Here is a 12,516-nt window from a genome sequence, read left to right on the forward strand (position 1 = left end):
GAAAGAAGTGGAACACACCAGGATCCAGCAAAAACGCAGGTACGAGGTTTTTTAACCACAGGTTTGAAAGGCCGAGCCTGCAGGAGAACGCTCAGCAGACGGACCCAGTAGTACACGCGCGCTGAGACAGCGCACCTCTGGCCGGGGAGACTACATCTCCCAGAAGCCCTAGCCCCAGCCAGGCCACTTCCGTATCTACCCCCGCTACTGCCCTGCCCTGGTTGGGGGGGCATCAAGGGCCGGGCAGGGGAGGCTTGGAAGGGCCGCCGGGTCCGGGATCCGAGATGACGCTCTTCCTGTGCGCCGCCTAGTGTTTCTGTCGTGCCGGTCCCTCATCTCGGCGCTGTGAAGGTGACAGCGGGAGGTGACTGGCTTGGGCCCCGCGATGCTGGCGGCACGGCGGCTGCTCGGCGGGTCGCTCCCCGCGCGAGTATCATCTGTGCGTTTCAGCGGCGACACGGTGAGGCTGGGCCTGGCGCGGACCTAGGGTGTTCGCAGGCGTATCTCGCCGCCGCGCCTCTGCGCTCACGGTCCCTCGGTTCTGTAGTACCTTCTACAGAGCCATCCCTTCTCCCCATCCCCGGCAGGAACGCTGCCACTCTGGCCCGGTCGTAGAAAGGGAATTGTCCCAACGGAAGGCCGACTGTCCCCAGTCTGGATACCTGCCTTACTTTAACAGCCCCTCGGCCTAGCGGGAAGTTTTGCAGGTTGTGAAGGATTCTACTTTCTCATTCTTTGCTTGCAGGCTTGTAGGGTGTGACAGGATTGTTGGCCCATTTTTGCACAAAACACTTTTGGAGAGAGATGCGCTTCTCTTGAGTCCCCCACCCCAGTGCTTTGCTCCCTGTAGTGGCTGAGACGTGCTTTTAAAGGGATGGGAGTCTGAAAGTCAGGTCCTTTTAGCCCTCAGCCAGGTGTTTTTGCTAGCTCATGTGAAATTCCAATCCTCACCTGATGATTTTATCCTAATTTGTTTCCCAGCCCAATGAGCCCACTTCCTTTTCTTTTCCCTTTCTTCTCTTTTTTTCTTTCCTTCTCTCCCTCCTTCCTGTTTTCTATCAGCCAATACATCTTGTCTCTTTGACAGAATTAATAATAAAAAATCTCTGCCTAACCCGAGTTTTGTGCAGCAGTAGAGCCAGGCAAATGCACATGCCATCACACTGGTCTTAGGGAGACAGTGTGATGCCATGTTTCAAGTGTGAATTTTGTCCATGGACAGTCCTGGGCTTAAACTCCATCAGCACCTTTGGCTGTGTGACTTCCATAAGTTCCTTTTACCCTGAGCCAAAGTTTTCTACCCTTTAAAATGATAGAAAATCATTCCTGTCCCAGGGTTGTTATGAGGATGAATTGAGATTTTGGGTTATAAAATGTTTAGCCCAGTACCCACTAAACAAAAGTGTTTAAGTGGTAGTAGTAATTATGATACTTCAAAGAGATTTGGTTTTTGTTTTGTTTTGTTGTTGTTGTTTTTTGAGACAGGCTCTCACTATGTAGTTCAGGCTGGCCTCCAACTGGCAGTGATCCTCCTGCCTCAGCTGAGATTACAGGCATGCACCACCATGCCCAGCCCCAAAGAGTTTTGAGGCTTAGGCCTCTGCCCTGTCTCCTGACCAGCCCCTTCTAAGCAGGAAGACTCAAGAATCTGTAGCTTCTGGCCCAACCCCTCTTGCCCCCAGAGTTCTGCTGGACTTCCTAACCCTCTGTCTCCCCAGGCAGCGGCTAAAAAAACCTCATTTGGCTCACTGAAGGATGAAGACCGCATCTTCACCAATCTATATGGCCGCCATGACTGGAGGTGAGACCGTGCCCTTGGCTCTGCTGGGTCCCATAGCGGGGCCTCCCTGTCATTACTTTCCCCATTCTGTGCAGGCTGAAAGGTGCCCAGAGTCGAGGTGACTGGTACAAAACAAAAGAGATTCTCCTGAAGGGGCCTGACTGGATCCTGGGTGAGATCAAGACATCAGGCTTGCGGGGTCGTGGGGGTGCTGGCTTCCCCACTGGCCTCAAGTGGAGCTTCATGAATAAGCCCTCAGATGGCAGGTTTGTGGGGAGAGACTGGGATATGGTTGCAGTAGAAACCTTGGGGGTGCTCAGGGTTTGCCTGCATCTTGGGGCTATTAGATACTACAGCATAAATGGGGTGGGGAAATGTTCTTGGGCTATAAGTAGGTGGGTTAGTTCTCTCCGGACTTTCTCAGGGAAGGCTGGATTTTGGTTCAGGGATGGCATGTGGTTTAGGGCTCAGTCCTAGTGTAACTGTGGTCTGTCTGACCTGTGGGCCCCCACAGGCCCAAGTATCTGGTGGTGAATGCAGATGAGGGGGAGCCAGGCACCTGCAAGGACCGGGAGATCTTGCGCCATGATCCTCACAAGCTGGTGGAAGGCTGCCTGATCGGTGGCCGGGCCATGGGTGCCCGTGCCGCCTACATCTACATCCGTGGAGAATTCTACAATGAAGCCTCCAATCTGCAGGTGAGTGGGGAGAGCATAGATGGACAGAAGGTATCCAGGGTGTGCCCGCATACCCCTTCCCAGCACAGCTATTCTTAGATGTTTATGCTGGTCTGTCAAGGATCTAGCTAGGAGTAGTAACCACTCTTGCACACATCCTGATCAGGATTTGGCCCCCAAAGCCTCCTTCTCTGGGCTCTCCTTTATGCTCCAGACCCTCAACTTGGGAAACCTTCAAGGGCCATGTGATCCTGAAAGCATAGGCTGACTCCTGGGGCAGGGGCGGGCTGGAGAACTCACACCCTTGTCCCACAGGTGGCCATCCGAGAGGCCTACGAGGCAGGTCTGATTGGCAAGAATGCCTGTGGCTCTGGTTACGATTTTGATGTGTTCGTGGTGCGTGGGGCTGGGGCCTACATCTGTGGAGAGGAAACAGCACTCATCGAGTCCATGGAGGGCAAGCAGGGCAAACCACGCCTGAAGCCGCCCTTCCCGGCTGACGTGGGTGAGACCCTGCCTGACCTGGGCCTTGTCTCACTGTGTCCTTCAGAATCCTGGGTCTGGCCAAGACCCCCTGGGTGGTTCTCATGGTCTCAGTACCCTCTGGGCTGAGGTCAGCCAAGAAATGGGGGTAGTGATAACATGCAGCCCCAGCCAGTGCTACCCACAGTACCTCAGACCCACATCAGGCACCCAGGGTCCCCCAGACTGTGCGTTCTGCCTTCCTGGAACCTGATCTGGGACCCTGGGGTGTGATGCTGAACAGGTGATACAACTCTTTGGAGTTTAGGTGGGGGAAGAACGATAAGGGCAGGGGCCCTCTGCCTAGGAGCAAAACTGAAACAGAACCCACCACCAGGAAACGTGCCCCACTCCCCAGCAGCCACCAGTCCCTTCTCATTTCCCTGAAGGAGTGTTTGGCTGCCCCACTACTGTGGCCAATGTGGAGACGGTAGCTGTGTCCCCCACCATCTGCCGTCGTGGGGGTACCTGGTTTGCAAGCTTTGGCCGAGAACGCAACTCGGGTACCAAACTATTCAACATCTCTGGCCATGTCAACCACCCCTGCACGGTGGAAGAAGAGATGTCTGTGCCCCTGAAGGAGCTGATTGAGAAGCATGCTGGTGAGGCTGGGGCCCAGGGAGCCAGGGTGAGAGGGGCTTGGGAGCTGGGCTGGGTCTGGGTGCCGGACAAAGCTCCTAGCTCAGGACTAGGCAAGTATGCTAACCCTAGCCCTGACTGTCCTTTTGGGGTCTGACTTGGGGCCTCAGGGGGTGTCACAGGTGGCTGGGACAACCTCCTTGCTGTGATCCCTGGTGGCTCATCCACCCCACTGATCCCCAAGTCTGTGTGTGAGACGGTTCTGATGGACTTTGATGCACTGGTGCAGGCACAGACAGGCCTGGGCACGGCTGCAGTGATCGTCATGGACCGCTCGGTAAGGGCTGGCCTCATGCCCCATGCAGTCCTCCTCATGCCAGCCTGTTTGCTGTCCCTCCCTGGGGCTCTCTGAAAACCCTCTGGTGAGGTCTCAGGTCTCAGTTCTTGCAGCCTGAGATACCCAAGGGGTGGGAGAGGAAGAACACAAGGTGCTCTGCAGAGTGCCCTAAAGTCCAGGCGGTGCTGGGGCCCAGGGAGGCTAGAAAAGGCCAGAACTCGAACCTGCGTGGGCAGGCTGCTGCTGGGGGCTGAGGTCCAGGCTTCTGTCTGGCCTTGGGCACCTGCTTACTGCTGCTCATCTCCCAGACTGACATTGTGAAAGCCATTGCCCGCCTCATTGAGTTCTACAAGCACGAGAGCTGTGGCCAGTGTACCCCCTGCCGCGAAGGTGAGCATCTCATGCAGGCTGGGGTCTGCTTCCCATGGCTTCACGTGGTCTCCACCCCCATTCATGTGGCTTGCCTCCTTGAGTGCTGTCCCCTGTCCTGACTATGGGAGACCAGAAGTCCCCTCTTGGTGCTCTGGCTGCAGGTGTGGATTGGATGAACAAGGTGATGGCCCGCTTCGTGAAGGGTGATGCGCGGCCAGCTGAGATCGACTCCCTGTGGGAGATTAGCAAGCAGATAGAGGGCCACACCATTTGTGCTCTGGGCGATGGGGCTGCCTGGCCCGTGCAGGTACTCACTGCCCTGCTGGGTGGCTCTAGGTGAGCATGGTAAGAGCCCAGGGCTTGGGGATTTCTGGACTCTGCTTCACCCAGTGCCTCCCTCTACCCCTCTCTCAGGGTCTGATCCGCCACTTCCGGGTAGAGCTTGAAGATCGGATGCAGCGGTTTGCCCAGCAGCACCAGGTCCAACAGGCTGCCTCCTGAGCCCAGTGCCCTGGCCTGCTGTCTCGAATCCCTCTGTCTGGGATGCTAGGCATTAAAGCAAGTGCCCCCCACTCTCTTGTTGCAGCTTGTTGATGACTTTGCTCTTCACCCAGCCACACACCCCCTCATGGAGGCCTGTTACCAGACATGGTTGTGTCTTCCCTCCTTTTGTGTAGGAAGCAGGGTGGCGTGACATTTGAGAGGGCTGAGACTGGCCCGGCACAGGTCTCTGCAGTGTGGGAGACAGAACAGGCAGTCTGCTCTGTGAAGTGGTGGCCAGGAAGACAGGGCCCATAGCCAGAGAAAGGACAGGCTCTGGCCTGGCCAGAAGATATTTATTTTGGCTTCACAATTTGGAATGGTTGAAGGTAAAACTTGGGGGGTGGGAAAGGTAGAAGGTGGGTATAGCAGCTGGGGCAGCCCAAGCATTCCTGCCAACTCCAGGGTCATCCTGGCTGCGATGAGGAGAGGCCACAAGCCAGGCCCGGTAGCTAGTTGCCGAGCTGGGGAGCCACACCGTCCAGCGGGTGCCACAGCTCCAGGCGGCAGTCACTGCGGCCCAGGCACTCTCGCCAATGGTGCAGGCGCTCTCCACTGGCCTGGCTGCTCAGCTGCACCCCACCTGCAGGAGAGACAGGTTAGGAGCTGGCAGGGGCCCAGGGAGCTCCCCTGAGCATGCTACATTCCAGCTCACCGATAAAGTCATCAGCTGTGCCCAGGTCGTAGTCCCACACAGACACCAGTAGCGTCTTCTTGGCCAGCTCCTCACGAGGGCCTGCATAGAAGAATTCCTGCAGGGAGCGGACAGAAAGGAGTAGGTTGGTTCTTCACAACTTCCAAAACAGGCCCAGGCCAGGGCCATGCTTGGCTCACCTCATTGAACTCGGGGTTCAAGGTCTTCCTCCGAACACTGGTCTTGTATTTAGATTTCTTGCCCAAGTTTGGATGCAGGAAACTGCTAGGGAAAATGAGTGGATCAGGTGTGGCCCTGGAGAGGTGAGGATCAGCCACCTTGCCCTTACTGCCCACCTGTCCACCCTTTTACACTCACAGGCGGACGAAAGGATCCGAGTAGCCATTAGCATCCATGGGGGCCAGGTGGGCACAACGCAGCACACCCACCAGCAGGCCACCCCGCTGAGAGCTGTAGCATAGGGACAGCAGGATGCGCCCACGTTCCTCCCCAGCCACCTCGGCCTCCACTTCCTCCTGCAAGTGTAGGCTGCGGTCAGCCCCATCCAGGCCAAAGCCCACCCCCCACCAGTGTCCCAAGCCCTGCACATGAGAGCTCAAGCTGGCTACAGAGAAATCCAGGCAATGATTTAATTTCCGCAAACAGCTACTTGCCTGGGTTGGCTGTATCCTCTAAGGCCTGAGAAGGGGATGGGCTTATTGGTCAATTGAGCATGTCTTTATCATGGAAAGGAAGGGAACTGATGAGTCACAAGCATGCCAGGGCAATCGTAAGTGCCCATAACCACTCCCTGCAAGGCCAGCCTGGTTGCCATAGAAGCAGCTCTGGGAGGCTGTTCTTTACCTGGGGTCTAAGGAAGGACAGTTCTCTTCACCTTCAATGCTCATTCTCTTTGCCCTCTGTCCTGGGACCCAGATTCTGAACGTTCTTCACTACTCTCTGGAATGCTTGTGCCCCAACTCAGAAGATGCCTGGGAAGAATGTGCTCCCTCTTCCACACTTAGTGTAGAACCAGGCTGCAGGGCCCAGCCACCTTGTCACAGGCAATTCTCAGGAGCACTCTGAGCAGCTGTGTGCATCATAGTGTGGTGCATGGGGTCTGGGACAGGAGGTGGGTGGTACAGAATGTTCAGTGATATCCACTACCCCACTACGGCCTCGTAGGCCTGGTTTACTGAATTGGCGTCTGCAGCAACTTCTGTCACTACTACAGGGCGAGCACCAGATCCTTTGTTCACAGAGTTGCTGGTGCAAGGCCTTCCTTTTCTGGGCCACAAGGCTTGTGGCCAGGTGTTTGGTCTCAGTTAGGGCCAAAGAAATGCTGCAGTCAACTTCAGCGCCTCCAAGCTGGTCTAGGACAACCAGGCCCAGGACTGGGAGTCACACAGGCCCCAGCAGCCAGGGAGCCCAATCCACTTGTTTTCTGTTTTCATCCCACCCACTCACCTCTGGCCAAAGTCAGATACCACTCTTTCAGCCTCTACCTCAGGGTTGTCAGGTCTCTGCTGGTTTGTCCCAAGGACCCTTGCTGACATGCTGCCCTGACAAGGGTGTCACATTCCCCTAGCTCAGCCACTGGGGCCCTGGCCATTCCTGGGGCCTAGGAGGGCTCAGAGCCCATGAAAAATATGGCCCCAAATTCTTCAAGCCCATCTGGGCTTGGATGCCTCCCCAGCCCACCTATGCCCTGCCAGACATAGTTCAGCCTGCTACCCCATCCCTGCTCAGTCTAGCTGGCCTACCTCATACAGGGACATGCCTCGGGCTGAGTCCAGGCTCTTGGGCCTCTTGGTCTGAAAAAGCAGAAAGGGTTGCCATCTCAGTCATGCACTGCCCAGGTGCCCCTGCCTGCTCCTCCCCCTTGGCTCCATTATAAGGCTTCGGCCACACAGCCCTACTTACCAACCTCCGCTTCTCCAGACAGATGTCAAAACTCCTGGCTCGATTGGGCACCAGCTTCTTCAGGGGAACCCGGAGCTCCCCCAGAGGAGGTGCCTGTCGGCGTCGTCGAAGCCTTGGGTCCTCGCACACACACAACCTGATGGCTTCCCGGGTTACACTTGGCCATACAGGCCCCATCCCCCAGCCCTGTGCCCCCCCCCCCGCCCGCCGTGGCCCCAGCCTGATCCTCACCGAAGGGTCTTTCGGCCAGCATCCTGGCGGGTGAAGCCATGATAGGTGAGTGTCTCCTCCCAGACAGGTCCCCTCGTGCCCCGAACGGTGTGGGTCCGAAGCTGGCTGGCCTAGGGGCCAGACAGGGTTGGGGATCAGCCACCCCCCTGCCTTTTTGATCCCATCAACTGAGATGTAGGCCCTGTGGGTAGGGGCAAAGCAGGGGTCCAAAGGGAAGCAACAGGGGCCTGGGTCTTGCCCTCACCTTGCTGGGTCCTGGCAGCAGATTGGCTTTGACGTAGGTATCCACAGAGCCTGAGGCTGGTGGCTTGAGACCCTGGGAACAGAGAGTGGGTGTGAGGTAGACCTGTGGCCCAGCCCTGGATCCCAGGGACCCCCAACCCTCATCCTCACCTTGGCCCTATGGGCTGTGCAGTGCAGGGCGCTGTTGTCCGCATCAAAGAGAAGTGTGAATTCGAGGGTCCCCAGGGCAGCTAAAGGCAGGTGGCAGCCACAGTCAGCCCTTGCTTTGGTTGACCTGGCCCCCATGAGAGAGTGCCTGCCCAGTCTATCCAATGGATGCTAGGCATGCCTTTGGCCCCATCCAGGGATGACCCCTTGGCCTCTCCCCTACTCACTGCTATCATCAGAGTCTGCCTCTGGTTCTGGGTCACGCTGCAGTTGGGGTGTGGAGCCGTTGGCTGGGGTTGCAGCTGGGAGCCAGTCAGGGGTGCGCAGCACGGGCTCAGCAAAAGGGTAGAAGTGGGGGAAGTAGTCAGAGATGAGGCGGATGGGCCGGATGGGGCCCGGGCTCACGTCGATGGCCATATGCTCCTGCATGCTCACCCGCGGCGGCCGCCGCCAGCCCTCTGGCGCCGTGGCCGCCATGAGGGCTCAGACATGGGGCGGGGAGGTCAGGGAAACCCGGGCGGACTGGGGACAGGACCACCGCACCTGGCCACTGAGACGGAGCGCAGAGGCATCGCAGGGATCTCCTGGGAGTCCTAGGACAGAGCACGGGATGCCGAGGTCATGGCGGGCAGGGCTAGGGCCCTAGCCTGGAGGGTCAGGCAGGTGTGGGAGGGACCCGGAATCCAGAGTCCTCCGCGCTTGGCTCCTCACCCGATGAGCGCTGCTGGCTTGGTCTGCAGCTGCTGGCGCTGGCTGTGCCCTTGAGGCCACAAAGCCCTGTGACTGAGGGGACCCGAAGAGTGTAACAGGCAGCAGGAGTGGGCGCAGAATCTGGAGCCCGCACCTTCCCATCCTCACCCTCAGCACTCTCTCCTGCCTCTGCCCCCCTGTTTCACACATTGTCAGACAGAGTTATTTTTACCCACATCATGTGGTCCTGCACCCAGATGAGGAGGCTGAAGGGCCAGAGGTGACAAACAAGGGTGCGGGTGGGTGCCTGGAAGTGAGGAACACGGGGGAGAAGGAGGTGGGGGTATGTGAGGAGGGAAGGAAGGTAGAGGGAGGAAGTAGGGGAGCTCAGGTGCATGTTGGGAGGAGGGGAGGGGCACATGGGAGTTGGGGGTTACAGGGAGGAGGCCCCCCCGCAATCTATGGCCCGGAAATCTAATCGCCTTTGAGGTGCAAGAACAGTTCAGCACCCTTCTACCTCTTTCCTGGCTTGGAATACAATCCTAACCGCTCTCAAGGGTGTCCCCTTGTTTCTCAACAAAGAGGGTCCCCTCGACCTCATGATGACCCTCAGTTTTGTGGGGCTCCCCTCCCCCCTCGTCTTCAGCTCTTCAGACCTTGCCCAGGGTACCTACTGCCTGGACTAGCCTTTCACCTGGCTTCCTGCCTCCTTTGGCCCCAGGTCACCCCTGCAACGGACCTCAGCTGGCTTTAACTTCCCAGCCTCCTTTCCCCTCTTTTCTTCCCAGTTTTCTTGTATTTTTTAAATTTTTAATTAAGAAATAGTAACTGTAGATATTTATGGGGCACAATGTGATGTTTTAATATAAGTGTACATTATAGAAATACTTTTTTTTGTTGTTTTGGTACCAGGGATCAAACTCGGGACCTTGTGCTTGCGAGGCAGGCGCCAGAACCACTGAGCTAAATCCCTGGCCCCCATTATAGAAATACTAAATTGGGCCGGGGATTTAGCTCAGTGGTTCCGCTGCCTGCCTTGCAAGTACAAGGACCCGAGTTCGATCCCCAGTACCAAAAAAATTTAAAAAAAAGAAATTCTAAATCAAGCTAACAAATCTACCCAGTGCTTTGACTACTTATTGCTTAGGGGTTAAGAACATTTAAAAAAAAATTTCAGTACCTGGGATTGAACCTCAGGTCTTTGCACTGAGGTACATCCTTTGCACTGAGGTACATCCCCAAAGATTTTTTTTTTTAATTTTGAGACAAGGTCTTGATAAATTGCTAAGCTGCCCAGGCTGGGCTCAAACTTGCAATTCCACTCTCCCAGAGTGTTAAGATTATAGGAATATACCACCATGCCCAATTTAAAATCTACCATTTTGATAGTGTTATTATTAACTATGGTAGCCATGCCACAGGTCACTAAAGTTCATTTCTCCTATAACTGAAACTTTGCACCCTTTTACTAACATTTCCCTTTCCCAATCTCCCCACCCCAGCCTCTGGTAACCACTTCTCTACCCTGGTTCTAGGAGTTCAACTTTCTTAGATCCCACACAAAAGCAAAGTCATGCAGTATATGTCTTTCTTGCCTGGCTTATTTCACTAAACATGTTGTCTTCCAACTTCATTCATGCTTTTGCAAATGACAGAATTTTCAAGGCTGAATAATACTCCGTTGTATGTGTAGCCCATATTTTCATTATCAGCTGATGAACACTGAGGTTGATTCCACATCTTGGCTTGAGAATAATGCTGCAATGAACAGCAGAGTACGGATACCTCTCTGACATACCGAATTTTATTCCTTCGAGTGTGTACCCAGAAGTGGGATTGCTGGATCATATAGCAGTTCTTTTAGTTTTTTAAGGACCCTCCATAGTGTTTTCCAAAAATGGATATACAATTTACATTTCCACCAACAGTATATGGGGTTTTTTCTTTTCTTGACATGCTCCAGACACTTCTCTTTCATCTTTTTTACTTATTTTGTAATGTAGAGAATTGGTCCTAGGGCCTTGTACACTCTAGACAGGCACTATACCTCTTTCACCTTTATTATTATTCTAAGGGTATGAGGTAAAAATCTCATGACTTTGATTTGCATTTCCCTGATAATTAGATGTTAAGCATTTTTTCATATATCTGTTTGCCATCTGTATGTCTTCTTTTGAGAAGTGTCTATTCAGCTCTTTTGCCTGTTTTTAAATTGGGTTTTCTCATCAATGAGTTCCTTGTATAATTCAGATATTAGTCCCTTACTGGATATATATGCCTTCAATATTTTCTCCCAATCTGGACTATGTCTCTTTACTATTGTTTCCTTTGTTGTGCAGGTTTTTTTTTTTTTAAAGCAATCTCATATTTTTGCTTTTCTTGTCTGCACTTTTGGGGACTTATAAAGGAAATCATTACCCACATCAACATCAGGAACAGATATTTCTTCTAGTAGTCTTGCCATTTCAAGCATTACATTGAGGCAGGCGCTGGAACCACTGAGCTAAATCCCCGGCCCTCAAGCATTACATTGAAGTCTTTAATGCATTTTGTATATAGTATGATCCTCAAGTATTCCTTGGGGATCAACTTTCTCTACTTTCAGTCCAGGGGGCTCACCCTCTTCCCCAGGTCTGTACCTGAGGCCCTGCCAAGTATCCTAAATCCAGCAGGCCACATGATGGTCTTAGGAAAGGGCATGTGACTAAGGCTGCTAACAAAGTACAATTCTGGGTTAGACTGCCTAACAGAGAAGCTGTTTCCTCTTGAAGAGATGGTGGTGCTGTGCCATCCTAGAGCTATTTTCCTTTCCTCATCTCTAACATCTCTGGACTCTACAACCCCCCGAGAGTGAGACCAGCACAGTGGAAGGTGGGGGGCGGGGCACAGTGGTGCTGGACCCCTGGATTCAGCCATGCCTGAAGCTAGTCATCTCTAGAGTTTGTAATGAACATTCTTCTTCAGATAAGGCTAGCTGGTGGGTGGAGTTTTCTATTGCTTGTCCTGGCTGATACCACCCAAGAAGTCTTCCCATACCACTATGTCAAGGTTGGTCCACCGCCCCTCAACTGTCTTAGAACCCTGCTCTTCCATAACTGATGTATAATTCTACTATTATCTGTGATTTATTAACATACAGTCATATTATTATCTGTATGACCTGGTCTAAGTTCTCCTCGACTGAGCATCCCCACCTCTGGAAGACAGCGCAGCATCTGCCTGGTGGCAACACTGTGTGGCATGCAGCAGGGGCTCATCATGTAGCTCTGGGGAGTGGCTTCACTAGACTCTTCTCTGGATCCCAAAGCCCAGCATGGAGGCATGTGGGGGGCCTTGCCCCCCCACTAGAACTCTTGAGTGCCTTTTACGGACATATCCGGGCCTGCTGCAAATCTACCCGGCAACAAGGAAGTAGCCCCAGTACCCTCCTCTTGCTCCTCCCCTCTAGCCCTACGGTATATATGTTGTAGCAGCTTCCGCAATAAACGAGACTTGATCAGAAACCTGTCTTGTCTCCATCTCTCGTGTCCCCTGTCCTTTGTCATTCTCACCCCCCCTCTAGGGTCTCCGTTGACTTACCCGCGGGCCAGGACAGAGGCAGCCAGGCACAAAGGAGAGAGTGGAAGAAACAGATGGAGACCTGTACAGTCCAGCAATGAGAGGGTGGGCTTCCAAGCCTGAGAGGCCTAGTTCAAATCCCAGCTGGGGGTGGCCTAGGGCAAGGACTCTATCCATCCTGAGCTCCAGCCTTACCATCCAGGAACTGCACAAAGCTGTTGAGGGTGAAATGAAATGACTCCAAGTCCTGACACACAGGAAGTGCCCCTGCTGTGGGGAACAG

The 12,516-nt window shown here is 54.1% G+C and overlaps 2 protein-coding genes across 5 annotated transcripts; one reads left to right on the top strand and one right to left on the bottom strand.

Moving 5' to 3' along the window:
• The first annotated feature begins 224 nt into the window (after positions 1 to 224).
• Positions 225 to 4,839, top strand: Ndufv1 (NADH:ubiquinone oxidoreductase core subunit V1). Its single transcript, XM_004852217.4, has 10 exons — positions 225 to 460; positions 1,719 to 1,801; positions 1,876 to 2,046; positions 2,295 to 2,478; positions 2,773 to 2,962; positions 3,369 to 3,581; positions 3,729 to 3,895; positions 4,204 to 4,285; positions 4,429 to 4,574; positions 4,682 to 4,839. The coding sequence occupies exons 1-10, from the start codon at positions 386 to 388 to the stop codon at positions 4,766 to 4,768; spliced, it is 1,398 nt and encodes a 465-aa protein (XP_004852274.1). The 5' UTR covers positions 225 to 385; the 3' UTR covers positions 4,769 to 4,839.
• A 227-nt stretch (positions 4,840 to 5,066) lies between these two features.
• On the bottom strand, positions 5,067 to 9,599 carry LOC101725919 (double C2-like domain-containing protein gamma). Of its 4 annotated transcripts, none has more exons than XM_087205389.1 (12): positions 8,662 to 9,599; positions 8,421 to 8,578; positions 8,213 to 8,287; positions 7,989 to 8,068; positions 7,840 to 7,911; positions 7,596 to 7,705; positions 7,365 to 7,500; positions 7,205 to 7,255; positions 5,820 to 5,977; positions 5,642 to 5,723; positions 5,463 to 5,559; positions 5,078 to 5,390 (listed from the first exon to the last, which is right to left on the bottom strand). In XM_087205389.1, the coding sequence occupies exons 1-12, from the start codon at positions 8,883 to 8,885 to the stop codon at positions 5,260 to 5,262; spliced, it is 1,374 nt and encodes a 457-aa protein (XP_087061515.1). In that variant the 5' UTR covers positions 8,886 to 9,599; the 3' UTR covers positions 5,078 to 5,259. The 4 variants fall into 4 exon arrangements, with proteins under 4 accessions (XP_021120153.1, XP_087061515.1, XP_087061514.1 ...); XM_087205388.1 differs by having other exon boundaries at positions 5,642 to 5,726; positions 8,213 to 8,578; positions 8,697 to 8,768; positions 8,844 to 8,881; XM_021264494.2 differs by having other exon boundaries at positions 5,067 to 5,390; positions 8,213 to 8,578; positions 8,697 to 9,531.
• Between the last annotated feature and the right edge of the window lie 2,917 nt (positions 9,600 to 12,516).

This window comes from Heterocephalus glaber, unplaced genomic scaffold (genome assembly GCF_053883595.1).
Source record: "Heterocephalus glaber isolate CG9 unplaced genomic scaffold, H.glaber_assembly_v1.0 deba00000594, whole genome shotgun sequence".
Taxonomy (NCBI): Eukaryota; Metazoa; Chordata; class Mammalia; order Rodentia; family Bathyergidae; genus Heterocephalus; species Heterocephalus glaber.

Coding starts and splice junctions, on each gene's coding strand:
- Ndufv1 (XM_004852217.4), top strand. CDS start 386: ATGCTGGCGGCACGGCGGCTGCTCGGCGGGTCGCTCCCCGCGCGAGTA. Junction 3,896..4,203: donor TGATCGTCATGGACCGCTCG/GTAAGGGCTGGC, acceptor CTCATCTCCCAG/ACTGACATTGTGAAAGCCAT. Junction 4,575..4,681: donor GGGCTGCCTGGCCCGTGCAG/GTACTCACTGCC, acceptor CCCCTCTCTCAG/GGTCTGATCCGCCACTTCCG.
- LOC101725919 (XM_087205389.1), bottom strand. CDS start 8,885: ATGTGTGAAACAGGGGGGCAGAGGCAGGAGAGAGTGCTGAGGGTGAGG. Junction 8,579..8,661: donor CGGAGGACTCTGGATTCCGG/GTCCCTCCCACA, acceptor GCTCTGTCCTAG/GACTCCCAGGAGATCCCTGC. Junction 5,724..5,819: donor TCGGATCCTTTCGTCCGCCT/GTGAGTGTAAAA, acceptor TTTCCCTAGCAG/TTTCCTGCATCCAAACTTGG.